The sequence below is a fragment of the Myotis lucifugus genome, unplaced genomic scaffold (genome assembly GCF_000147115.1).
Source record: "Myotis lucifugus unplaced genomic scaffold, Myoluc2.0 scaffold_44, whole genome shotgun sequence".
Taxonomy (NCBI): Eukaryota; Metazoa; Chordata; class Mammalia; order Chiroptera; family Vespertilionidae; genus Myotis; species Myotis lucifugus.
In genome coordinates, this window is record NW_005871092.1 from 6,864,976 (window position 1) to 6,892,795 (window position 27,820).

At 35.9% G+C, this 27,820-nt stretch overlaps 1 protein-coding gene across 1 annotated transcript; it reads left to right on the forward strand.

The window, feature by feature from the left end:
- On the forward strand, window positions 1-27,820 carry CCDC172 (coiled-coil domain containing 172). Its single transcript, XM_006088155.1, has 8 exons — window positions 1-137; window positions 373-458; window positions 10,239-10,355; window positions 11,545-11,710; window positions 15,420-15,521; window positions 16,151-16,253; window positions 26,880-26,967; window positions 27,785-27,820. The coding sequence occupies exons 1-8, from the start codon at window positions 59-61 to the stop codon at window positions 27,818-27,820; spliced, it is 777 nt and encodes a 258-aa protein (XP_006088217.1). The 5' UTR covers window positions 1-58.

Here is a 27,820-nt window from a genome sequence, read left to right on the forward strand (position 1 = left end):
CTCGGACGCGGTTATAAAATATTTAAGGGCGACACCAGGATCCCGGAGCCGGGCCGCGATGAGCTTGGAGTCCTTGTTCCAGCACATCCTCTCCTCCGAGCACCTGGCCCAGGAGAGCCGCCGCCGGATGCGGGAAGGTCCGCGGGGCACCGGGAGGGTCGCGTGGGGCCCGGGGCTGGAGGCGGTCCCCCTGGGGGTTGGTCAGAGCAGCCGGGGGCCCGGGGCGGGAGGCGGTCCCCCGGGCGGTGGTCAGAGCAGTCGGAGGGGCTGCCCGCCGAGGGGAGGGAAGGGCCGCCGAGCGGTGCCCGAGCCCCGGCTCCAGCCACGGGCCCGGGGAGGCCGCTGTGCTGAGCCCTTTGCTTTGTCTGACAGTCCGGGCGGAAGTGAGCAGATGCCGGGACCACATGAGGAAAGCGACCGAGGAGCTGAACGAGGAGAAAATCAAGTTGGAATCTAAGGTATTGGCCATGGAGCGCGGGCTCCCTTCTCACGGGAAGAGGTGTTTTCACTTGACTTTGTGAAGGCGGTTTTCCTACCTAACTCGTTGCCCTCCCAGGAGGAGGCAGGCTGGCAGGCCGGTTAGCTAGTGCCCCGTTCCCCGGGGATGTTTAAAGTCCCGAATCCAGTGACACCGTCCAGTCTCCTATGAGTTTGTCCTAAAGAAACCAGGGTGAGCGATAAAGAGGTCACTGTCCATGTTGGGGATGGTTAAAGCTTGACGCGAGCGGAATGTCATTGGAAAAGAATGATTCCGTGAGCAGTCGGTGCGGTGCATGCGCTTTGAATCATCAATAATGTAAGAAGCGGACTGTGTTGATGCAACAACTGAATGTTACTTTCAAAGGAGTCTCTGTCTTCTGTTTTTTTTTTCAACTCTCTCCCACGTTTTGGACGTAACTTTTCACGCCAAAGCATGTGTTTCCTACTAGCATTTCTCCCTTTTCTGCAGCATTTGTAAAGTTGTTATGTTAAATAGAAGCGAGGGAATCTGATAGGTTTTTGAAGGGGGCGGTGGGTAGAATTTTGGGGAGGCAAAGCCGTAGGAGAAACACTTGAGGAGCTAGGGAGCATTTGGGCAGAAGGGAGAGAGATCTCCCAAAGCAGAGGGCTGAGGCCTGGGAGGGGGTAAGCCATTGCAGGCTTTTGATTGGGAACCTGTGTGAGAAAAGTGATTTTCAGAAGCTCGCTCTGAGCTCTGGGAGGATGGGAGCGAGGAACATCGCTCAGGTGTATCACAGCGAAGGCCTTGCTATGGGCAGGGGCAGACAGTCATGCAAAACTATTTCTTCAGCTCCTGAAGATTCACTAAGCAAGCAGTGGGGGATGGGAGATCTGTTTGAGGAAGTCTGTTTTCTTAAAATATGTCTATTTTAACTTAGCGCTGTGAGGAATTTCCAGTTCTTTTTTTTGAACAAAGTAACATGGATCCTCTCTCTACGCAAGAGCTTCTGCTCTTCCAAATCTGCTGGAACATCACCCTGAAGCCCTCCCTCGGGCATCTTGGAAGAGATGTTTTGTAACATTCAGTGCACTACCTTCCACCTTACAATTAAACCATAGGTCCAGTGTTTGCATCCACTTCACTATTTTGTAAGCACTATATCTGGAATTTTTTCCTTACCCATTCTTTATTTCCACTGCCTATATCCCATGCCTAGCACATAAAACATTAGCGTTTTAAGTGAATTAGTAAGTACCAATGATGAGATAATAGGGAGAGTAGTGCTGTCTTTTAAAATAGAATTTGGAACTGTTATTTAGTGAAACCTTAGGTCCCTATATGCCTGTGAGTAGTGGATAAACTAGCTGCTAAGAGCAGTGCTGAAAGCGAAGAGAATGGGCAAAGCATTAATAATGTCATAATGTAGCTTTCTTTCTCTTTAAAAAGAATGAAGATACTTTCAGGATTGGTGACTAGAAGCTATTAGAAGTGATAGGCAAAACGTATACAATTAGGTAATGCATAGCTAACACTTATTGAGCACTTCCTATATGCTGGCATTGTTCCATAGGCTATACCTGCATTTACTCCATTAATCCTGGCAGAATCATGTGATGGGGTACCATCCTTAGTCCCTCTTTCTAGGGGAGGAAACCAAGAGGTTAAATGACTTGTCCGTGGCATATAACTTAAACACAAACTACCATAATGGAAGTACAACAGCATATTTTATTAAAACAAATTTCTGAAACTCATCTTGAATTTCTTTTTTCATATATAATATTGTATCTGCAGCTTTTACATCTAGTTTAGGGCATTATTTTTAAAAGGTCACTTGTGTAAGTTTTTATACAGAATGTATTTTTCCGGGATTCATGAAGATACTGACCTGACAGGTAACAAATCAAATGTTAAAGAAAAAAATTTACTCTGAATATTTCTTTGAAAAAAATTAGGTTTACTCTTTGTTAGCAGGCTGTTTTGCTGGAAAATAGAAATGTAGCTTATTGATATATACACGTACATAAAAAATGATGACTCAAATATTTATACTTGAGATAAGAAAGAGCAAATCCCTAACATTGTTAGAAACATTTGCTGAAATTACTAATTAATATATTCTCATAAATGTGCATTGCTTTTTAATGAGCTCATATATGTGGGTACTAATACAATTGTAGCCTACTAATAAAATTAACATATGAGGGTCACAGTTCATATAATAGTAATTTGTAATTTAAATAATTTGATTTATAATATAGTCAAAATGGTATGTGTGTGTGTATATGTGTGTATGAAGGTTTTAAAAGTGGAAGCACAATTACAATGTAAGTGACTAATGGGAAGAACTGTAGAAGTAATCATAAATTGATTTCTTGTTTCTTTTATTCGCAGAATTAATTATATGTCTGCCAATAACAATGAAAATATATTTACTTACATATTTGACTTGGCATTTATTGATCAATTTATCAAGTAGAAGCAGCATAAAGAGAAACTAGAACATAATTTGAATAGGCCAGTGCTTGAGTTAGTTGTACAGTGATACATTCAGAAATATTTTAAGCATTTATTTTAGAAGTTGCTCGTGGTCAAAAAATGTATTTAGGAAGTACAATATTCACTTTTCTTTTGTTCTGTAAAACCCAGGTAGCATGTAATTAGAACTTGAATGATAGCATTTGCCTTTCAGGGCTCAGTGAATTCTTTAAAATATGTGGTTGCAAAAGTCTGATATTATATGGTATGAGTACATTGCGAATTGGACGGCCACGGTATGCCTGGTTAGGATTGGTAATATGCAAACAGAAAGACAAGAGCAGGATTTGCATTGATGCTTGCCTAGAGTTTCGGAGAGGTTTTCTAGCACTGATAACAGAGCAAATCAAAATTAAGGAATCTCAAAATATTTGTAGTTTCTTTTAAGCACCTTTAAGAATGTGTTAGGTTTTGAAAATGGTGTATCGTTAAAATAGTGTATCGTCAATCTTTATAAATATATATATCAAACCTAACATAGCACCATCCATTCTGAAGAGGAAGTAAATGGAGGAAAGTCAGAGGTGATTTTGTCTGTGTTTTTTCTTTTCCCAATTTTAACTTACTACAGTAGACATCTTAACAATAATAAAATATTATGAACTCTTAGCCTGGCTGGTGTGGCTCAGTGTTTGGGTATCGACCTATAAAACAAGAGGTCACGGTTCGACCTGGTCAGGGCACATGCCTGGGTTGCAGGCTTGATTGTGTATAAGGCAGCTGATCAGTGATTCTCTCTCATCATTGATGTTTCTCTCTCTCTTCTTCCTTCCTCTCTCTGAAATCAATAAAAACATATTTCTTAAATGTTATGAATTTTTAAAGTAAAATTATATTGAAATAAACAAGTAACTCAAGGTGCCTTCTTTTACTGCCTTACTTAAAAATGTACACATTCCTTTTCTTTAATTGATAAAAGTTAAGAGGCTTCTCAGAGCAGCAGGCAATCTCATATCCATTAGTACTCTATTACCTAATTAGGGAAAGAGCAAAATCACAAATTACTATCATTTATACTATTGAAATTGAGATGTTTATTATTTAAATTTAATCAAAGAAAACTTTATATCCTGCTTACATTTAATGTTATTTAAGGTCTCCAACCCAATTTCTAGTATTCTTGCAGTATACTAGTACTTGACTGAGGTCTGATCTTTTCTTGCTCATGTGCCACATTTTCTTATTATGAAGAGGAATTGTATATTTTAAGGAATCGGTGGCATTTTATTGTTCTGTTAAAAGCAGTACATGAAAAATCACTACAGTAAGCATTCCATTGTTTTATTTCGTGACAGAATAGGAAGCTGTAATGATAGGTAAGGTTAGATACTACCTCCTGAGTTGTCAAATAACATAGAAGTCACCTTATTTAAAAGTATCTCCCTAATAAGAGTCAGCTTAAGAAGCATCATTCAGGGGTGGAGTAGGGGGTAGGGAGACATTAACTGGGGCATTTATATGCATATTGCAGAGCCCATGGAGACAGTAGTGTGGTGAAGGCCTGGGAGAGGCAGGTGTGGAGTGGAGGGGGTCAATGGGGAAAGAAAGAGGACATGTGTAATACTTTCCACAATAAAGATAAATTAAATAAAAACACAAAATAATACTTGTGCTTTATTACTCTTTCCTTAATCAGCAGGTCTCTGGGAATGGGAGTTTTATTTGAGGAAAAGGGAAGAGTCATTTTTGGAGAATGAGGGTTATTTTGACAAGGGTGGAAAGTTGGCAATGGACTTTGGAATCCAGATGGGTTCAGAAAAGATGAATGAAAGAGGTCAAGGGCAAAGTGGGTACGTATCGCTGTGCCTGTGATCTTCATGCTGCTGGAAAGAATTTCTCACATAACCCTCGGTTCTTATGAGGTCTTATGAATTGTTTTGTCTGAATAACATTTCAGGATACGTTGAAAGGCTGCCTACCTCAGCTTCTTTGATTCAGACTAGTTACATGGCTTTAAATATAGTTCATTTCTCCTATAAATGATAGGCAATGTACAGTTACATGAGACAGAAAGCCCACATGTCAAAAGATGGGAGTGAATTTTTATTGTCTTAATTTGCTTCAATATTCATAGCCAGGAGAAGATAGAGAAGAGGAAGGAATGGGAAATATGTGACCATCACAGTAGGAAATAGATCAGATTGTTACTCTAAAATGATATTTTTCTCTTTATCATGAGCTTCTCTTCACCTCTATTTCTTGTTAAGCTTTTGTGTTTTATTTTGTTTTTGCTGTTGTGAATGGGATCTTTTTCATGCTTTTTAAAAATTTATTATTGATAACTAGAAAAGATACAGTCCTTAGTTTTTGTTGTTTATTTTGTTATTTTTAACAGTTTCTCCGTAGATTTTGTTAAATTTATTAGGTATATAATAATGACATTTGCCCAAACAAACAAGAGAGAGAATTGTGTGTCAGCTCTTTGTATAATTATATTTCTTATTCTTTTTTCTTGCCTTATTGCATTAACAAGAACTTCCAGGACAAACTTAAGTAGCCATGGTCTTACCAGGCATCCTGATAATCCTCAATGAAAAGGTGACAGATGAGCAAAGACTTGACTGAGGTAAAGGAACCAGCCACCAGGAGGCTGGGAAAGGGATTTCCAGGCAGAGAGCACCCAGTGCAAAGGCCTTGGGCAGTATTCCTAGTATGTTCTAGGAATAACAAACAGTGTGGCTGGAGAGGAGAGACTGAGGAGACCGGTGGAGATAAGATTGGACACGGAGAAAGGAGTAAGGACTACTCTGTGCTAATATTGAACTTTCCTTACTATATTAGGGTTACTGTGTCATAGTGAGTTATTCCTTAGGCATTGCATCTGTGGTGAAGAAATGTATTTATAAAAAATAGATCTAACTTTTTAAAAAACCTTAATATCTGCTATTGATCAAATATTCATTGATGTACTCTAGTGTTTAAAATGTCTTTTGTCTTAGTGATAATAAACACATTTTCCCCCAATTGGTATGATCTTACAAATATGAAATCTGCATAGCTCTCTCTGTTTTCTTATGTAAAGTTGCCTCCTATACTATTGCAGAGCTTTTAATCAGCACAATGTCAGTTTCTAAAGGCTGAGATTATTTTAAACAACAAGAACCAGAACAAAGAGTAGCTCTGTGCTTTGCTTACTTGGACACAAGCATTAATTTTAAAACCTCAGTCACTTTAGATTTTCAAGTTCTTATAGTAGAAAAATACCTACAGGCACCCAGGCAGCAAGAGTGACGAAGAGTCACAAGTCATGGCTGTGCTGAAACTGACCCAGTTGACCAGATAAGTCAGCTCAGTGGGAAAACTGTAAGCTCTGTTGAAAATCAAATATCCCAAGAGGAATAAAATAGGGAAAGGAAAAAGATCTTTTTTGCTGAGAGAAGCAGAATTATCCAGGGTTGGCACTGCTATAAATGAAAATTTTCCGTAACAGCAATATTTTCTGACAAAGCTTGGCTATTTCATATGAGAATGTAACTTTAAAGCTGCATGCAAATACTTTTCTTCATTTGTAGTCATAGAAAAGAGAGCGATGAGAAAGAGAAATTTGTGTTACTGCTGCGAGGGCTTCCACCCTTTTCTCTTTATTGTTTGTAGCCCCCTGGGGTCCCTGCGTAACTTAGGAAATAGAGTCAGTAACTTCAAAAATATTTAAGTCATGATTTTACGTCTCTTCTACTATCTTCCCAATTCTGATCTCCACCCATCACTGTTGCAACAAAAGAGAGGTAGAGTTTTCTGAGGATAATTTATTCTGTGAAATGACCTACCTCATCTTGTGATCCTATCAGTATGTTCAGGAATATTTACCTAAATTTTACATATCAGTAAATCTGGTTTTCAAACACAAGAATAATTTAAGAAATTAGTTGTGATAATAGAAACAAACAAACAAACAAAAAACGATGAGAAACCCATTTTGCAAATAGGTGGCCATGAAAAGCTATTTCAGTCCTTAAGAATTAGTAACTTATACTTGGTAGAGAGGAACTGGGCAGATCCCAAAGTTTTTGTCCCTTTATTCCATTAAAATATGTAGACTATTAATAATATTAGACCCCATGTGGTCTGCAGCCCTCACTGAATTGCTGTCCTCAACATGTAGTCAGCATATGTAGGCATCTATTCTTTCTGACGGTCCTGACTTGAGCTCTCCCGTGCCTCTGTCTCTATTATGCTGCTCTAAAATGAATGTTGTTGTAATTTTTCCATAGTTACTGATTGTCTGGGATTTTTTTTTAGGTAGATTAAAAGAGGAAAATGTTAGAAGTAAAGGATAAAGACAGGATAGTATAAGACAGAAAGGGGATAAAGATGAGTAGGCTGATTAATAATAATAAAAAAAAGCAGAAAAGACCTCAAAATGGATAATTCACATAGGATTTTAGAGAAAGGGGTATTATAGATATATCCTCCTTATCATTCTTTTGAACAACTGTCTACTTTTCAGTTTTGAGTATATAGGTCTTATTTTTCAAGTTATGATAAAATATTCTAATTCAGTGCTAATAGTTTTCTTTAATATTCTTTATTTTCCTTTTTAGAAAGCGAATGTCAGCTTAGTGGTGATTTAGATTTTAGTTGGTGATAGCTGGAACAGAACACCTTAATTTCTGAACTTGAATAATAAATTCGTTTAAGTCTTATTGTGAAATTTCTTAGTTTGATAACTAGTATTTTGTCAACTTGTGTGTTTCAACACAGGTCATTTACAACAGATCAATGGCAGAAATAGAATCAGGATTCAAGAATTTGGATTCTAACAGGCTTGATATATGAAATACCTTATTAGATGAAACCAAAATTTATCCAGCCCAATATTTGGTCTCAAAGCATTTTTGTAGGCATTCCTGGTTACCATCCATAATAGCAACTTGGAGATTTCGATACATACGCCAGCAACCTTCTTAATAAACTGGGATGGACCTACTCTTTGATAATTATTTAAACTTATATTCTTTCAATTTACACTATTATCAGGAACTGAAGTCCCTTTCTGATACCAGAAGTATTTATTACTTTGAAATAGTTCTAATATTTCCTTGTTAACATGATTTATAAGAAAGGAAGTCAGAAGATCCCTATTTTAGTCCTGGGCTTGCCCCTAATTAATTATGTAACCTTTGTTAAGGTATTTGACTTCTCTGGAACTCATTTTATTTGCATTTATATAATAATATATACTACATAGCTTTGAAGTATTTTTTATTCTCAATAAATGTGATGGAATTCATGATCAGACTCTTGTTTGCCATTGTTACCAATTTCTATATGATTTTATAGATCTGAACAGATGTTTTCTTTTTTTTAAAAAATATATTTTATTGATTTTTTACAGAGAGGAAGGGAGAGAGATAGAGAGTCAGAAACATCGATGAGAGAGAAACACCGATCAGCCGCCTCCTGCACATCTCCCACCGGGGATGTGCCTGCAACCCAGGTACATGCCCTTGACCGGAATCGAACCTGGGACCTTTGAGTCCGCAGGCCGATGCTCTATCCACTGAGCCAAACCGGTTTCGGCGAACAGATGTTTTCTAATCTGTATTATCAGACAGTGAAATATTAACTGCCCCATTCTCACTTCCCCCAATTTTAAAAGTACTCTCTGATTTCCTTTGGCCTTGTAAAATTCACCTCTCTAATAATCTTCTTCTGTTGCAGTGGTTCCCAACCTTTTTTTGGCCATGCCCCACCTGAACATCTCTAAAATCCTGATGCTCCCCCTGTGACACATAATTCTTATTATTCAAAAAGTGGACTCCTATTCACGTGGAGGAAGCCTCAAAGGCCATGAACTTAGTCTACACAAGCTTCCAAAGAACATGGCATCCATGAAAGAGAAAAATAAAAGAACAAAAGGACAGTTGAAGTATTGAGGAAGAAATCACTCAAAAATTGTTAAAAAATATTAATAATATGAGTGATATGAAAAAATAGCAAATAAAGTTTCAAAGAACTAAAATGCATAAATATGCATAAATATGTCACAATATATATATTTATATACTGTATACAAGGCCCCTAGGACCTTAAGAAGCGCAAAAAATTCACTGTTGAATAGTCAAATTGCCTCTTAAAAATAAAAAATCAAATTGCCCACCTGTGGGCCTGTGGCCCACATTGGGAACCACTGCTCTATTGATGTCTTTCTTAAGACAGAGTTGATGAGAACAGCACCAGGTACTGAAGGTGTGGGCAGATGTGCTATGGTAATATATGTGTGAGATCATATCTTCTGTTTAATTTGGGCTATTTTTTAAAATGCCAATATTTGTAGGACTTTTGAGCCACATCATTTCAATGTCTTTTAGGCCCATTGCCTTTGGACTGGACTCTTTCTAAGCTCTTGACTATTCAGTATCTTCTAGGGCAGAGATTTCACAGCCTGTCTCTCACAGCCTGACTTACAGCTAACATAAATCTTGCTTTCTGTAATTTAAATTAAATTTTTTTTTTCTGTGGAGATAAGAATAGCCCCAAACTAGGAGTGATACTTTCTTATGAGGGAGGGCCAGTACTGAACATTGTGGAAAGGGCATTTCCAGCCCAGCATCGTTTTTAGCTTTTATATATCACAGCCTTCTGACTTTTATTTCAACATACATGGTCTCAAGAGATGCTATTTTTTATGGCCCAAATAAAATAACAGTTACATGTCTAATATTAATGTTTACTATATCGCTTGCTAGTTGGAATCAATTGCGGTACTAAAGTAAAAAATAAGTTCTCAAAACCCACTTGAGGATTTTAGCAGATTTATGTTTTATTTAATATATAACTATCGCCATGGGATTCAGTTTTTGCTTATGGTTTGTAGCTTTTATTTCATTATTTTATTAGTCATATCATATCTATGATTTATTCATCCATATCTTTCTTATGAGTGATGAGAACAGAAACTTGTTCTCTTTTTAAGGCTGTCTTGAAGCAGATCTCCATGTGTGTAGTCAAAAACCTTTAGTGCCTAAGTGAAGAAATGTGCTAGATATTGGAAAGGAAAAAGAAAACAGATTATCTGCGCTTGAGAAGCCTATAGTTTTATTGGGGGAAGAGATTATAAATACCATAACTATAAAGCACTTACAAAATATTATAAGATAGTACATATTAAGTAAGGTGTTTAATGTGAATTATAATTTGTATTTGAAGATAGTACAGAACATGTTTTATACTATATAGAGCTGTTCTATTAACTAAGGTACCCTAAAATGTATAATTGGTTCATTTGGATTTCTGATTTTTTTTATTTTACTTTAAGGTTCAGCAGTTTTGTGAAAAATCCTCCCTCTTACAGCTTTTGAAAACTCATGAAAATGCCTTAGAAAGACAGTGCAGTGAAATTATAAACCAAAGGAGTATGCTTCTCCAAACCTTTGTAAGTCTCCAGCCACTTAGAGAAATCTATTTCACTAACTGTGTCTATTTGAATACATTTAGGTGTACTTTTAGAAAATTACCCACAGGCACGTTGGCAGATAGTCCTGTCAGATACAGAAAGTATTAAGTGCTATTTAAAAACAGTTGGTAGTTTGAAAGAGTATTTATTGGCAAGGATACAGTATGCAAATTATTTGTAATTGTAATAGCATGAAAGAAACAGTGAAACTGATTTGAATTGCTCAGACTTCTGAACATTGGTTTTAAGGCTTTTGAAAAGCAGAGAGGTTTGCACTGTAGGCATATTTATGGATGTGGGTGAAAAGATGGATTTTGTTTATCTTTTTATCATAAGTCAGAGCCAACAGACACAGTAGTTTTAAATGACAGGGGCAGTTAAGGAACATAACTTGTAATTAATTGACATTTCAAAGAAAATACATTATAAAATATTAAAAATATATATCTAAAGTCAACAGAATCAACGACCGGTGGTTTATGAATGGCATGGCCAGTTTCCAAATGTAGCTCATAATCAGTTGGCATTTCCTAGGGGAAAAAAAATAGAAAAATGTAGTAATGTTTGGCTTCTAGCTGTATCAAAAGTTTAGGTTCTAGCATTGTCCAAAGTTTTTGGAAATTCTTATTTCTACTGCATGTTGATAATTCATAAAAATGGAAGCTATTATTTAGAACTGAATTTGAAATGAATATATAATTTTGCTTTCATTGTATACATTTTAAAAGGTTTCCTTTGATTTCCTCGTTTGTGTCTCTGTTTTTTATAAGGCAGTAATTTCTTTGCATATAGATTTTTATATTCAAGTTCGGTCATTTAATTATTTTACTACCAAATTTATAGTGCAGTGGCAAAATGGAATATATGATTATAACTTTAATATAGAAACAAACACATATATAATGATGAGTGGTAGAGTTTCTACATCAATAATTTTCCCAAAACATTACAAATAAATCTTTCATGTGAAAATAGTTGGCTGTTATTACATAATAGCTTTAGTTTTTTATGAATATCACCAGAGAAGTAAAGCATTTTTGTGACAATACCGAGAAGTATAATGTTATATTTTGTTGTTAATAACTTCGAATGATTGCATTTTAAATCACAAAATAAAAATATTTTTGCAATTACTTCTTGTATTTGATCTTTTGTTTCTGCTTCTTAGGAGGCTACTACGAAAAAAGTGATAGAAGAGGAGGAAAAATTTATTAAGGAAATTACAGACTTCAATAATGAATATGAAATAACAAAGAAAAGAGAGCTTTTGATGAAAGAAAATGTCAAGATTGAAATATCTGACTTAGAAAACCAGGCAAACATTTTGAAAAAGGGTATGACTATATAATATTACCTCATTTATCTGGCATTAATGAAATTGAGCTTGGCTTCAGATATTTTTGGTGGAGATGTCTATGGCATAAACAGGTGGAGACGCCCAGAAGGCAGGTGGAAATTTGGTTGTGAGGCTGATAAGAGAGCAGAGCTAGAGTATTAGGTTTGGGACTGAATCCAGGGGAGTTGGTGACATCATGCAGAGCAAACATGCAGAGGGAGCCTAGAGGAGAGCAAAGACTAAAGCTAGAAACTAGGAAAGCAGAGAATTTAAGGAAAGGAATAGAAAAAGAATTAGAGTAGTCAAAGAGGAGAACCAGTAGACAGTAATATTTTGGAAATTAAAGCAAAAAAAAAGTTGTTTGCAAATGAGTGTGAATCAAAATACGAAATTAATTTGACAATCAGAAGATGTCATGAATAGTATCATAGAGTGGTGGTTGAGGAAGTAGAGAATGAAAATACAAATGATATTAAATGGAAAATGAGTTTTTCATGGAAGTTGTTTTAAAATGTACTGTTGGATTCATTTAGTCAATGAAGAATAATAAACACATTTAACATTTTTATTGACTTAGAGCAGTGATAGCGAACCTTTTGAGCTCGGCATGTCAGCATTTTGAAAAACCCTAACTTAATTCTGGTGCCGTGTCACGTATAGACATTTTTTGATATTTGCAACCACAGTAAAACAAAGATTTATATTTTTGATATTTATTTTATATATTTAAATGCCATTTAACAAAGAAAAATCAACCAAAAAAATGAGTTTGCATGTCACCTCTGACACGCGTGTCATAGGTTCGCCATCACTGACTTAGAGCTATTGTTATGAATATTTTATTGTGCTTTACATATGACAATTTTTATTATTATAGGTAATATTTACTAGGCATATGTCATATAAGAACCACCATCCTGAAGATTATAAATGTTTAAGTTATGCTGATTGAATTTAAATTGTAATTTCACCACTTAATTGATCTTGATCTTGGGCAAGATGTTTGACTTTTCTTTGTCGCAGTTCCCTCTCTTTAAAGATAGGGGATTTTAATAATGACCTTAACAAGGCTGTTGTGAGGATTCTTCTCCCTCTCTCCCATCCTCCTTCCCTCCCTCCTCCTCCATCATACTCCTTTAGATGCGATCATATAAGCTTTTCCCACTTTAATCTATTAATATAGTGAATTTTATTAATAAATATCCTGTTATTAACCTTACTTAGTTGTGGCCTCTTAGTCATCGAACGTACTTCTGAATTCTGAATTGATAATATTTTTTTAAGATTTTTGTACCAATACTTATAAATGAGATTAATCTTTGTGTGAGTGTTATGTTGAGTCAACTGAAAGAATGTAAAATGCTTCCTTTTTTCTCCAGCTGGAAAAATGTAAATACTAAAATGATCAGTGCCTTCAAGGTTTGAAACAACTCATTGGTGAAATGTCTCTGATGCTTTTCTCTCTCCTTCGTATTGTTCAAATTTTAAGCAGATATGAGAGCCAGTTTCTTCCCAGAGCAGTTTTAGTTTCCATTTGTCTTCCTTCCTGTCGGGGCTTGCTCTTCCATCCCCTCCTCTAATCCGTACCACCACATCTGTTATTTCCTGACACTTGATTTTTCTCCTGCCTCTTCCTTCTTCCCTTGGCTTCCCCCTCTGACATTTTCCATGGAGCTTTTAGCCTGTAACTGTGGTTAGTCATCCAGTTTTCTGGGTTTTGAATAATCTCCATCTTCAAACTCCATAGCTGTTTTATTATTTTCCACTTCTCAGAGTGTTTTCCACTGCCAGACATCCTCCTGGACTTATTTTTTAATCCCAGAGTTAGACTCTGTTCTCACTCCTTGAAAGTGCCAAAACATTAACACCCATATATTTTTAAAGAAATTATTATATTACTACTGGCCTATGATAATGAACCTCTTACTTTATTTATATTCTGTTTAAAAATATCACGATAAACATAGCAAACCAAGCACCTCAACTTGCTTTGCCGTCCCTGCACAACCTCCTGCCTGTCTCCTCCAGCCTCACCGGTGCCTTTGCTTTCTGTGCTGAAGACACACTGACCTCTGTTGTGTCCTAGGTCAGTGATGGCGAACCTATGACACGCGTGTCAGAGGTGACATGCAAACTCATTTTTTTGGTTGATTTTTCTTTGTTAAATGGCATTTAAATATATAAAATAAATACCAGAAATATAAGTCTTTGTTTTACTATGGTTGCAAATATCAAAAAATTTCTATATGTGACACGGCACCAGAGTTAAGTTAGGGTTTTTCAAAATGCTGACACGCCGAGCTCAAAAGGTTCGCCATCAATGCTCTAGGTTGTGCTGTGCTTCCTCCTGCCGCAGGACCTTTGAATATGCTCTATTGGAACACCCTTCTTATTCTTTATCTACTTAATGCAGTCATTCTTCTGATCTCAGCTCAAATGTTACGGCCGGTGGAAATCATCTCTGACACAGACCTCCTCCATCCCATATTAGGTCAGTTTCTCTGATTCTATTCTCTCATGGTCTCTATTTTTTTTTTTCTTCAGAGCATTGTAATTACTTACATACTTAGTTGGTTCATAACTGTCTCCCCTACAAAGGTGTAAACTTTCACAAGGACAGGAATTATGTCTGTTTTACTCACCAGTGTATTTCTAAAATGTGTCTAGTATATTCATTCAGTAATGATTTATTTTTTGGTACCTTTTTGTGTATCAGGCACTATTATAGGCATTGGTGATACCGCAGTGTACATTCCTATAAGGAAAAACAGTCATTCATGTTCTAAGCTGTCAGAATAGTAAGATCTCACTAAACAGAAGAGTCTTGCCTTCATCGTAGGATTAAATTAGCCTAGGTTTAAGGCTATTCTAGACTCACTGTTAAAAACTAGATTTGAACCTGATCCATAAGTTATTTAACCACCTGCCAAATAACAAATATCAACATAGTTTAGGGGAAGATAGCAAAATTCAAACATTTAACAAAATAGTAAACACAGTGTCTTGTATTCAATAAAAAATCACTAGACATTTGGAGCAGTAGCAAATTGTAACTCATAGCAAGGAGGAAATTAGGTCAATTGCAACATACATATAAATGACAGGTAGGATGCAGTAAGCAAAGAAAGACTTTAACATTGCTCTTATAAATATTATAAGTATACTCACAGACATGGATATAATCAAGACATAAGTGAAAGATATAACAGTAATCAAAGACACAGAAAAAGCATTTGACAAGATGCAACACCCTTTTGTGATAAAAATTTAAATATAAATGTGTTTGCTGTGGGAATAAAGGGAGGAAGGCATTCCAGGTAGAAGAAACAATATTAGCATTATTGTGGAACCTTGTAGCCATTTGGTGAATACTATATAAAATCACTCTAAATATGCTTTAGCTATGAAAGATAGTGTTCTTTTTGTCTCATTGGTAAGTTTGTTTTACTTAGTGATATTACTTTATTTTGAATTCTCTGTTAGTAGTCTAACTGTCAACTAACATTCATTTGTATCCAGTTGGAGCTTAAAAGAATCCTGGTCAGTTTGTTAGAAATAATTCCTAGGTGGCCAAGGAAGCCAGTCCAGGCTTAAAATTGATGATATGCTGCTTACATTTTTACTATAGCAGAAAAAGTTAAGAAGTGCTGACATTTATGGCGAAGCCTAAGTAATTAAAATAATGTTTTTTGTTTACTTGTTTCTAGAAATGCAGTCAATGGAACATGACAGTGGCCAGTTAAAAGAACTTCAAAAACAAAAGAGTGAATTAATGCAGGAACTATTTACTCTGCAGAGAAACCTTAAAGGTCATACTCTATGTGTTCGTTTATTTTGCCAATGAGTATATTCATATACAAAAGATAGGGTCATATTATTCTTTCAAAATGTATCAACCTATTGGGATATAGTGCTATTATTGGTATAAAGAAAGAAATAGGTAAAACACTGAATTAATCAGTGTTAGATCTGATTTTTCCAATAGTTTTTGAGAGAAAGAGAGAGAGAGAAGCATTGGTGTGAGAGAGAAATATTAATCAATTGCCTCCCACACACATCACCAGGGATCAAACCTTCAACCTAGGCATGCACCCTGACTGGGAGTAGAACCCACAGCCTTTTGGTGTATAGACGATGGTCCAACCAACTGAGCCACCAGAGGTTTCTTAGACTTGGAAGTTGACATTTGGGGCCAGGATGTTCTTTGTGGTGGGGAACTGTCCTCGTAATGTAAGATGTTTAGCAGATATTTTTAATGTCTCAGGTTTTGTTAATAGCATTTTTGTGCCTTTAATTGCTATATTAAAGTAGAAAAATAAAAATCATTAGTATATACATTTTATATGAAGCAGCAAAAATTAGGATTGTTCTTATGAATGAGTAAAGATAAACTTTATGTTTAATTTTTAAAAGACTAAGAATTTTCTTAATTGTTTAGTTTTTGAAGAGAAAAAGAATGAAGCCATTTGTACTACCAAATACCTAGAGGCAGAAAAAATAAAAATCAGTGAAAAGCCTCAAAATGATGCTGAATGCTTACGGTAAGAATTGCCCATTACACTTTGGTATAAAATCTGGTAATTTTTCAAGTTGTCAGATAGATTTCAGCATAAAGCTAACTGCATAGATTTTTTACAGTTTCAGATGAAGACATTATTTTTTCTCTGTGTATTCTGAAATGTGGTAATAAGCAAGCATGTCACTAGCTAGAAAGTGCTTCATATAAGTTTCATGATGCATTGAGTTGATAATGCTGGAATCAGTTTTATCGTTTCTTATACCTCCTGTGTTCAGTGTTATTCACATCCTAATGGATTAAGACAAAGATTGGTCCCACAACTCTCCTTTCTTTTATCCCTGACTTTTCTTTTGGAAATGATTGGAATTATTTTTTATCTTTCTAGTTTTCAGTGGGGAGGGAAGTCACCATCTACTATTTTGCTTGGAATTTGTTACTCTGGTTTTGTGCCTAAAGAATGAAGCTGTATTTTCTGTATGGAATATTCAGATGCTTTTTATGTGTTTGGATAATGAAAGAGTGGCTGATGTTTAAAATGAAATAGTCATATACACAAGGAGGAAAAAGAAAACCCAGTTTATTAATTTGACTATTCTTTATTAATAATTCAGTGTTATGTTTGCTGGTTTAATTTAGAGAAGTTTCTATATTTTCTAGACTCAACCAGGCTTAGAATAACCAAAGAAACCTCATTACTGAATCTCTGAAGAAGCAAATGAAGCCCTCTTTCACATAAATCATATAGGAAATATGTCCACTGGAGCTGAACAAATGCTTCATATTAGTAGTGTATCGCCTTAGGCCATAATTTTAGTAGATTATGAGAAAATATTTGCAATTTAATTTTATGTTAAGTTTTGTAAGCATGAAATATCAATCTCCTGGGTGATATGTGTGATGCAGAATGAGTTTCTGTAATGACAATCTGCTCATTGATTTTTTTACACTTTTAAAAATGGTAATGCCCACTGGTATCATAGCTAGTAGTGTAAGGACTTCTGATAGGACCTCCAGTTTGGTGGGTTTATCACTCATCATAAAACTGTGCCCTGGGTTGAACTTAACCACACAGAGTCTGTTAGAGCGTACTTTCCCTTACTGACTACCCAAAGAGGGACTTTGGGAAGAAAGGAGCATTGGTCCATATACCCAGGCTGTTCTTTGGAGTTATTACAGGAAATGCCAATATTTATCAATTCCTACTTTAAACTCTGATATGTGTACCTTAGTTTCCCTGCTGGTATAGTCTGTAAAAGTTATTTTGAGTGTGAAGAGCAGAGTCAAAGTACTGAGTGTAAAATTTTTAGGAAAGAGGGCCTTCGGTCCTATAAATTAGTTCATAACAAGACACTAATGATGGCAAGCAATGATGTGACATTTATGCAACTTTATCATGAAGGCCCTCATTAAAGTTCAGTTGGTTTTATCCCTAAATTTTGGAAGAGAATAGTCTTTTTCATCTTTTTGTTCAAATGTATACTAAATTTTGTAATAGTAGCCTTTTCCTTAAATTTTCAGGTTTAGCTACTACTGGTATGGCTGTTATTTTTATAGGTGGATAGGAGGGTTTCTCAAACTTGGCAATGCTGACATTTGGGGCCAGGTTGTTCTTTGTGGCGGGGAACTGTCCTACGTAGTGTAAGATGTTTAGCAGCATCCCTGCACTCTATGCACTAGATGCCAGTAGCACCCATCACCCCCAGCTGTGATGCCTAAAAGTGTCTCCAGACATTATTGCCGACTGTCCCCTGCACACAAGGATATGAGGGAAATCGTCCACATTGAACAACTGGCTTTATTTTAAGGTTATTATAATTATACTTTTATTAAACGTTGGTAAGACAGCAATTATAAAAAAATTAATATTAGTTCATTTCAATGAGCGTATTGTTTCTACTTTTAGTAATTAAGATTTTTTAACATGTTTTTATTGATTTTAGAGGGAGAGGAAGGGAGAGGAATGACAGATAGAAATATCGATGAAAGAGAAATATTGATTGGCTGCCTCTTGCACAACCCCTACTGGGGATGGAGCCTACTACCCTGGCATGTACCCTGACTAGGAATCGAACCGACGACCTCCTGGTGCATGGGTCAACACTCAACCATTGAGCCACACTGGCTGGGCAGTTAGAAAATTTTGATACATATTTTATTCTATCTATATTACTGAATTCTTTTATAATTATTATGTGTTTTTTAAGTTAATTTGCAATGTTTAGGTTATTTGTTAAACTCTATCTTGATGCCGTCCATGAAAGTAGAGAACAGTACTTACCCTCACGATGGTTTCATGATCTCTGCTGTAGGTGATCTTTCCGTTTTTATAAATACCAAGATGTCTGTCTATTTAAGAGTCTACATGGGAGTGTGTGGGCTCATTCATGAACAGGTGTGAAGGCAGCTAATGTGTAGAATATTGCTCTGCTCCACACGTCAGCCAGAGGCTTCCTCGGAAGCTTCCCGAAGGGGTAAAGCTGTGACGAGCTAGTTCTTTCATGTGGTCCAGGCAGCACAGAGATGGTAGCGCTCAGGGCCTTGAGAGCAAGTACGCATAGAGGTTAGGAGTACAAGCCTTCGAAGCCCAGCTCTGGAAGGTGAGTGACCTCAGAGAAGCAGGAAAGAAGAATGTGATAGATTTGACTCTGAACACCTATTATTTTTTTTATTATCCAACACCAGTCACTAAAATATAGTTCTAGGTCACAACTTTTTATTTACTTCAAGTGGTAAATATCTGGACAACTTGAAGCGTTTCAGGCATTGTCCTTACTCACAAAACTTCATTGTAGAATGGTTTTACATTTTTAATAAGCAATATTTGTGATTCTTCAAGGCAACAGGAAGTTTGTTACAGAAGTGAAACTGCATAGTAATCAGCCTGGGATATTTTCTTCTGTACATTTGAAGACAGAATGTTTTTGTAAAGAGCATATTTGCAATGAAAACTGTACAAAAAAAATTCTATTCTGATACCAAAGATACCAATAAATTTGGAAAGTGATTGATATTATATGTGGCTCGTAGAATAAGCAAACTTATTTCAAAGTTTAGGGATATTTACAACTAGGCCCATTTATATTGGAATATAAATTTTAAAACAATTAATTGATTCTGTCATCAAAATTGCCTTATTACTTAGCCCTATCCCATGTTAGTTTGTACTAATCAACTTCATTATCTAATGCCAATGTATAGAGATGCCATATTTATGCTACTTTTCTCCCATCGATGGATCACCAAGAGTTTCTAAATATTCATAATGAGAAACATTTTAATTCATGTATCTTTAAATATGTAGGGGAGTGTTTCTGTAACATTATTTAGAATAAGCATCATTTAGCAGAGTAGTAGAAAGGGTTGTCCAGGCTACTTTGAGAAAATAATGCACATTTACTTTGCAGTTCTCTCTGCCATCAAGAATGAGCTCAAAATGGACAAGTGTAACAGGATCTCAGTTTTAAAGTTTCTGGAAAATACTAGCCAAAAATAATTATATGTCTAACCCATATCATCTCTCTCTTTTTAAAAAAAAAATATATTTTATTGATTTTACAGAGAGGAAGGGAGAGAGATAGAGAGTTAGAAACATCGATGAGAGAGAAACATTGATCAGCTGCCTCCTGCACACCTCCTACTGGGGATGTGCCCGCAACCAAGGTACATGCCCTTGATCGGAATCGAACCTGGGACCTTTCAGTCCACAGGCCGACACTCTATTCACTGAGCCAAACCAGTTACGGCCATATCATCTCTTCTTAAAAATTTTATAAAATATGAAAATTCCCACTTAATTCTAGGGTTATTCTTAGCTATGTATTTTGTTCAGTATTTCTGTGGACTGCATCTTTTCTGGTAAAGCTTCATTATTTATTCACTAACGGAAGTGTCTCTACAGCAGTGATTATATAGCTTTCAAGCTAATAGAGATCCCGTTTTGTGAATTCTTGCCACACACTATAGGCATTAAAGTTTCTATGTAAGTACAAGAGACATTTTGACAGTAGAATCAATTGATTATTTTAGAATTTATATTCTGATCTAAATGTGCCAGGTTGTAAATATCCCCAAACTTTGAAATAATTTTCTTTATTGCACGAGCCATATATAATATTAATCATTTCCAAATTCATTGGTATCTTTGATGTCATAATAAGATGTTTTTAAATTTTCATATGTTTATTTACCTTTATAAACAACCCCTTTTGATATGAGAGTGGGGAAGGTGATAGAAAATATGTGGTAAAAGGAGTTGCCTAATCCAACCAGCCCAGGATTTAGGTGAAGGAGATGATGGCGGATCTCGCTGGTGCTGCCTTGCACACCTGTGAAGGTTGCTACCTGTCTGCTGGTGGCCTGGACGGAGGGAAGGCATAATTAGGAAACTGAAGTTCTGCTTTGACACATTCAACTTTCAGAATAAATTGTATATGAAAGTGGATGCCCATATATCTTTTAAAATTGTGTTTTGTGTTTAAATGTCACTAAAATAATTTTTATATAAATTAATATAGAAACCCATCGGGTCATAGGAAAACTAGCAAAAAGTAGAAAGGACCACTTATTAAACCTCTGGTGTAATTAAGGAAACAAAAAAGGATAAGATTAACAGACTCAACATAGAAGATTTAAGATCCCATGTGTTAAAAAAGTCATCAACTTAGAGTGATAAACTTCGAGAAATTTATAGTAATTATTACTAACAAGGGATAACAGTTTATCAAATAATCAACTGACAAAAATCAATAAGAAAACACTGAAATCAATAGTTCTTTATTAATGTATATATTCAACAGACATGTATTAAATGCCACTTGGAATCATGCACTCTGCAAATTACTGGAAATACCAAGATGAATAAGATAAGATAATTCTGTTAAACTGCTTATCAATTAAATGCGAATTAAAACCACTCAATATAATTTTTCTATCAAATTTTTAGAGACATTCTTAAATGACCATAATTGAAATTAGCATGGGTGTGGTACAGAGCTAATTTATACATTGTTGTGGCAGTATAAATTGCATATATTTGGAATGTAATTTGGAATATAAATTATAGGCATTTTTAAAATGTTTATGCCATTTGACCCCATAATCCCACTTATGAGCTCTCTCCTAAGGACAATAATTCTAACTACAGAAGGAACACTATGCACGGAAGTGTTCACAGAAATGTTATTTATGGTAGGAAAAGAAAAGTGACGATCTAAATGCTGTACCATGGCTGATTAACTGTGGTGTAGCCACCTAGCCCTGTTACATAGGTATCTGAAATGGTATTAATTGGCATGCTTAATTAACTGGGGGACATGTATATGATACACTTTAGTCAGAAGAAAAGCTAGGAGACAATACTGCATAATCACTATTAGATGGAAACAAAAGACTGTGATGGAATACACTTAAACCTTAATAGCATTTGCGTTGGTGCACTAAGACTTCGGATGAACTTTTTTCTAATTAAATAGTACTTTTGTAGAGCTCTGTGGCTGAAAGGGATGTTCATTCAGTTAAGGCTTTTCTATGACACTTAGAAACAAAATTGGACATTTTATATGACACTGAAAAAAATTGTAAGGCTGCACGAAATGATAAAAACACAATGAATGTAAGTTTTGCTGAACTAGCTAGCCTTGTTGGCCATCCTCGTCATTAATTGATTCAAAGAAAGGTGACAGTAACCAAGGCAGGCCGCCCTTAGTTATTGTGCAGAGGTGAAGGAAGTCCATCTTGACTCCGATAGGCAGTTAGTCTATGCACTGCTTACCATTATATAGCGTTGGCTAGCTGCAACCGCATTAATATTCATCCCATTATCATCAGCCTCTTTTTAAAGCTAGCAACAGCAATCTTTAAGTGCAGTTCTAAATTCTACAGCTTGATTATATGCTGAACAGTGAAATACTTCCTATAATTTGCTCTAAGCGCCCTCCTTAATTTCAGTAGTCTCTCATTCTTATTGTTAACTAAAAGCGAACGTCGTCACCACCCAATTCTGATGGACATGAAAGATCTTATAGGACCTGTAGTCCATTTGACCTGAAAGAGGATATGGTGGGAAGAAAGAGCCCTACCATTTTATTTGAAAAGATAAATATATTGAAATGGAGCCTTAAGTACACATAGGAGTGTTGAGTAGGCAGTTGCAGAGTTCTAGCGGGCAGTTAGTTAGATAATTAACAAAAGAGGAGGGAAGGGATGGAGCAGTCACCCTGGGGAGTAACTAGCATATTTCAGCCCAATGGAGCAAAACATCCCGCCCGTCGTCAACTAGGCAGGAAAGATAGCTTTACGGCCACAGCCATGAGGGTGGGGGCCAGGTTGGAGGGTGGGGGAGGTAGATGTTGGTGGTGTGTGTGACCAGCATGTTCTGTGGGATTAATGTGGGAGGGAGAAAACGGTGAGGGGCTTTTCCTTTTACTGAGTGCATGTGCAGTAGGAGCCACAATGGGGACCATAAAAGGGGGCGGGCACAAGTGGGAAAAAGATCGGACAGGGGAGGGGCACAAGCCTCAGAAAATCCAGGAAAGAGAATGGATGGAGAGGGCATGAACACAAGCCGGGAGAAGCCGGGAAGGAGGTCGGAGAGTTTGAAAGAAAGCCTGCTCGTTCCCAAGCCCAAGGAAATATTAAAAAGTCTGACCACAGAGGTCATGGGTTCGATTCCTGGTCAGGGCTCATGCCTAGGTTGCTGGCTCCATCCCCAGTGTGGGGTGTGCAGGAAGCAACTGATGCATGATTCTCTCTCATCATTGATATTTCTCTCTCTCTTTCCCCTCTCCCTTCCTCTCTGAAATCAATAGAAATATATTACAAACAACAACAACAACAACAAAACCCATTTCCTTCAATCTGACAAAAGCCAGTATTCTCAACCATGAGGCCTCAGGCCTGTTGTCAGTGTTTTCCCACGCAGGGTAGGACTTTCTCCTTTTGAGGATCATTTAACCTGTCTTACATCACCCCCCATGCACGCCCTTTCATTTTTCCTCTTCCACTTCGTTGTGCTTCAGTCTCCGCTTTGGTGTAGACTTCAGATTTGGTTCTGCGGGATTAACCTGTTTATTTCTGTACTTAAGTGTAATTTCAAGTTTGTAATATCACATGTTTCTTGATTAGCTTGTAAGTATGGCTTATAGGTGGCATTATTTGGCATTGTAATTGGGATTGTTTTTATTTAGGTGGTTGCCATTATTTTATAGGAATGTGGATTCCTGTCATTGTCATTTTTTAAAGACAGGCTTATTGAGGTATAACTTACATACAATAAAATTCACCCTTTTAAATATGCAATTCTATTAATTTTGCCAAACACACTTAATTATGCAACCACCATCACAATCAAAACAGAATACTGCCATTATCCCAAAATGTCCCCACTTGCCCATTTATAATCAAGGCCCACAGTCCTCGTCCAGTCTCTGATCTACTTTCTAGTCGTAGATCGTCTTGTCCAATATGTCATGAAAGTGATAAATATGGTAGCTAGCCTGTCTCACTTCTTTTATTAGGCACAATATGATCTCCTGTTTCACTTCTTTTATTTAGCGTAATGTGTTTGAGATTCATCCGTACGTTTCTAACATCCATAATGTTAGAGACCATGGCAGAGTGTATTATAAAAGTATAGGCATAACCAATGGACACAGACATCAGGGGGTGAGGGCATCAACGGGGGTGGGGGGGTGGGGTGGGGGTGGAGAGGTGGGGGGGGTGGCAATGGGGGGATAAAGACACACATGTAATACCGTAATCAATCAATAAATAAAAATAATGAAATACTTTAAAGCAGACACAAGAAGCTCAGAGGATTCCAAGCAGCATTTTAAAAAAGCAAACATCTTTACATATTATATTCAAACCTCTGAAAAACACAGATAGAGAGGGAATCATGAAGGAAGGCAGAAAAAGAAAAGACATAAAGACATTACATACAAGGAATGAATATAAGAGTTACAGTAGACTTCTCATCAGAAATCATGTAGAACAAGAGACGAATGACTATCAAGTGAGAGTCGTCAACTCAGAATTCTCAATGAAAATATGTTTTACATATGAAGACAAAGTATGATATTTTTAACAAATATGAGTGTATAGACTTTTTTGAAAACAGACTACATTACAAAAAAAAGGCTATAGTAAGTTTTTCAGGAAGAAAGAATATGATACCAGATAGAAACTCAGAACTATACCAAGAAATAAAAGCATCAGAAATTGTTGAACTGAAGGTAAATATAAGAGCCTAAGTCAAAAATACTAGCAATATGATTTATGTTTATAGTAAATGTAAAAGAAAAATTTATGTGGTAACAATGTGAAAAAAATATGAGGGAGTAATTGGAAACATACTGTTGTAAAGGTTTTATACTGTAAGTATGACTGTATAATATTATTTGAGAGTGGACAGTAATAAATTGAAGATGTGTATTATAAATTCAGCATAGGCATTATAAAATTTTAAAAATATGTATAAAAACAAGTCAATTAGTAGATAAAATACTAGCATAAAAAAATCAAGCAATCCAAAACAGGAAAAAAGAGAGGAAAAAAGGAACAAAGAACAGGTGGAACAAATAGAAAACAATAGCAAAATTTTTAATCCAGCCAAATAAATAATTATATTAAATGTAAATGCTCTAAATACACCAACTCAAAGAGATCATCATGTTAGATAAAAGAGTATGGCACAACTATACAGTTTCTATAAGAAACTCACTTTAAAAATAAAGACACAGATAGGTTAAAAGTAGAAGAATGGAAAATGGTAACCTATGCCAGCAGTGTCTGAGAATTCTAGTTTATGCATGTCTTTGTCAACACTTGGTATTTCCTGTTTTTCATTTGAACTATTCTGGTGGGTGTGTGGTGGCATTACATTGTGCTTTTATGTTGTATTTCCTTGATGAAGTTGAGCACCTTTTCATATTCTATTAGCCATTGGATATCTTCTTTTGTGAGTAATCTGGTAAATGTGTGTGTGTGTGTGTGTGTGTGTGTGTGCCCGTTTTCAATTGTGTTATTTTTTCTTATTGACTTGTAGTTCTTCCTATCTGTTGTTTATTGTCTCTAGTGACCTTTACTTATAGTGGTTGCTTCTTGGGTACTTGGTGATCTTTGATTGTAAACTCATTGTTTGATCTTTCTCTGTGGGAGGCCTATGAGCCTAAATAACCTTAAACTTTCCTTCAGAGAGGATTTTCCTTTGCTTCTGCTAGTCTAGAGGGAGTGCCACTGGCCTAGGACCCCGGCACTCTCCCCTTAAGGATAGGGCTTACCTTGTGGCTGGCCCAGCTTGGTTAGGTTTGTGAGAGCAGTGTTGCTCTTAGTATCTGTTCTCAGGGCAGCCTCTCCCTTCTAGCTGCCCAGTCTCAGGCCCTGGCTCTTCACCTCTCCAGTCACAGCTCATGGCTTTTGCTTATGTGTTTTGTTTTTGGGAAAGAATGTTAGTCATGCTAAAAATGGAAGACTGTTTCATCACTATTTTTCATATAAAAATGTGCATAAAATAATTTTTAAAATTAATTTCAGAATATTCAAAGAATTAAAGGCTTAATTGGGGAAAAGAAACATTGATATTACTTTTTCACACTCAAAATATATTTTTATGATATATGTGTAAAATCAAGTTAATGTTTTAATTTTAGAGCAAGAAGAAATCTTAGAGGTCATGTTTTTAATGCACTTAAAATTCTCAGGTGAGGTTCAGAGAGGCTAAATGACATAGCCTAGGTTATTTGGCTTGGTAGTGGCCAAGACTAAACTAGAGGCCATCAGATAGTACTGTAGATTCCCTGCCAAACCATGTTGCTCTCTTAATTACCCTAAATTATTAAGTTTTTTATTCAGTCTTCCTTATTTTATATATATATATATATATATATATATATATATATATATATATATATATATATATAGTAGGTCTTCAGGTTATGTTGGAGATCCGTTCCTACGGTGCAATGTAACGCGATTTTCGCTGTAAGTCGGAACCCACCTACATAAGCACCTACGTCACTCACATGGAGCACATACACAGCAGTAATGAAGTGAAACAGTAAAAAAAATTTAAAGGAAAGATAACAATTCCTGACCTTTACTTGTGGTAAATAAATAATAAAAAACATAAAGCACATCGAAATGACGGAACTGACGGAACTTTTTTTTTTTTAATAAATAAATGGGAGATGCATGAAATGACATACATCGAGTCCGACGTAACCCGAGGACTGCCTGTATTTTATTGATTTCAGAGAGGAAGAGAGAGGGAGAGAGAGATAGAAACATCAATGATGTGAGAGAATCATTGATTGGCTGCTTCCTGCATGCCCCACACTGGGGGTTGAGCCTACAACCCTGGCATATGTCCTGGCCCCGAATTGAACCCAGGACCTTTCATTCTGCAGGCTGACACTCTATCCGCTGAGCCAAACTGGCTAGGGCCAGTCTACCTTATTTTATTTATGGGAGTTTTTCACAGAATTTTATGTAGTCCTTACAGAATTAAAGAGAATTAAAATTCCTTTCCAAATTCTTTAGTGTTAAGTTAAAATTCTGACGATAGAGCTGCAGACCTGCCACCGTTCATGTAATAAAAAAATTATCATACAAGATTGCTGAACTAATAGGGTGAATTTTTCATTTAAAACAGACTTAAAAAGGAATTAGAACTTTATAAGGAAGATGACATGCAAAGTGTTTACGAAGCTCTCCAAACAGAAATAGAATTTTTGGAGTTGGTAAGCCATCATTGATTCTTTAACTTCTGATTACCAGTAGTAACATGGTACACATGTTATTGCATTGGTTTTTGCTGTTCACATGGATTTGTACTAGATATAAAAAAAAACCAAAGCAGCAATAACCAAAAAAACTGAGGTCAGGATGTAAATCTGTGAAGAGTTTTGAGTTCTTAGAGCGAGGTGCTACATACAGTAAGTTATATTCAAAGAGAATGTGTATAATTTCAAACTCAGTTAAAAAAGAATTCAAACTTGACCACACAACATTCCCTTGATGGAAACTGTTATTAGAGGACTCATGCACTAAAGGGGTTTAATTATCATGATGCTAAAAGCTTTTTGTTTTTGATAAACATAAATTATACTTTTATTTTATTTGATCCTAAAACTTTCTCATTAGAGATTTTTATGATCTCAAGAACTTTGGATTCAATTATTGAAAATTTATTTTCAGACTGTTTTGGAGCACTTCAAATTGCTTTTAACCTTCTTTGGTTGTTTATGAAACAAACACAGTATTTGTCATGGTCTATTTTAATTGGACACCTGTATAGCTAGCTTTAAAGCATGTTAAAGTATAAATTTATTTTAATATGTTACATTTCGTTTCATGTTTACTTTCTGTAAATGTTTTTTGTTTACAAATGCTCTGGTAGGTTATGTCAGGATTTATATTTTATATTAAAACTTATTAAAATAAAATTTAGAAATGCCCAGACTTATTATGGTGTTAAATTTACATAAATTGTATATAATCCCTTTATTAAGAATTTCACTTTCCTTGTGAGTAACTATTAATATTTTTTCCTTTCAGACATTGGCACAGAAAGATCTTCAGGGAAATAAATAA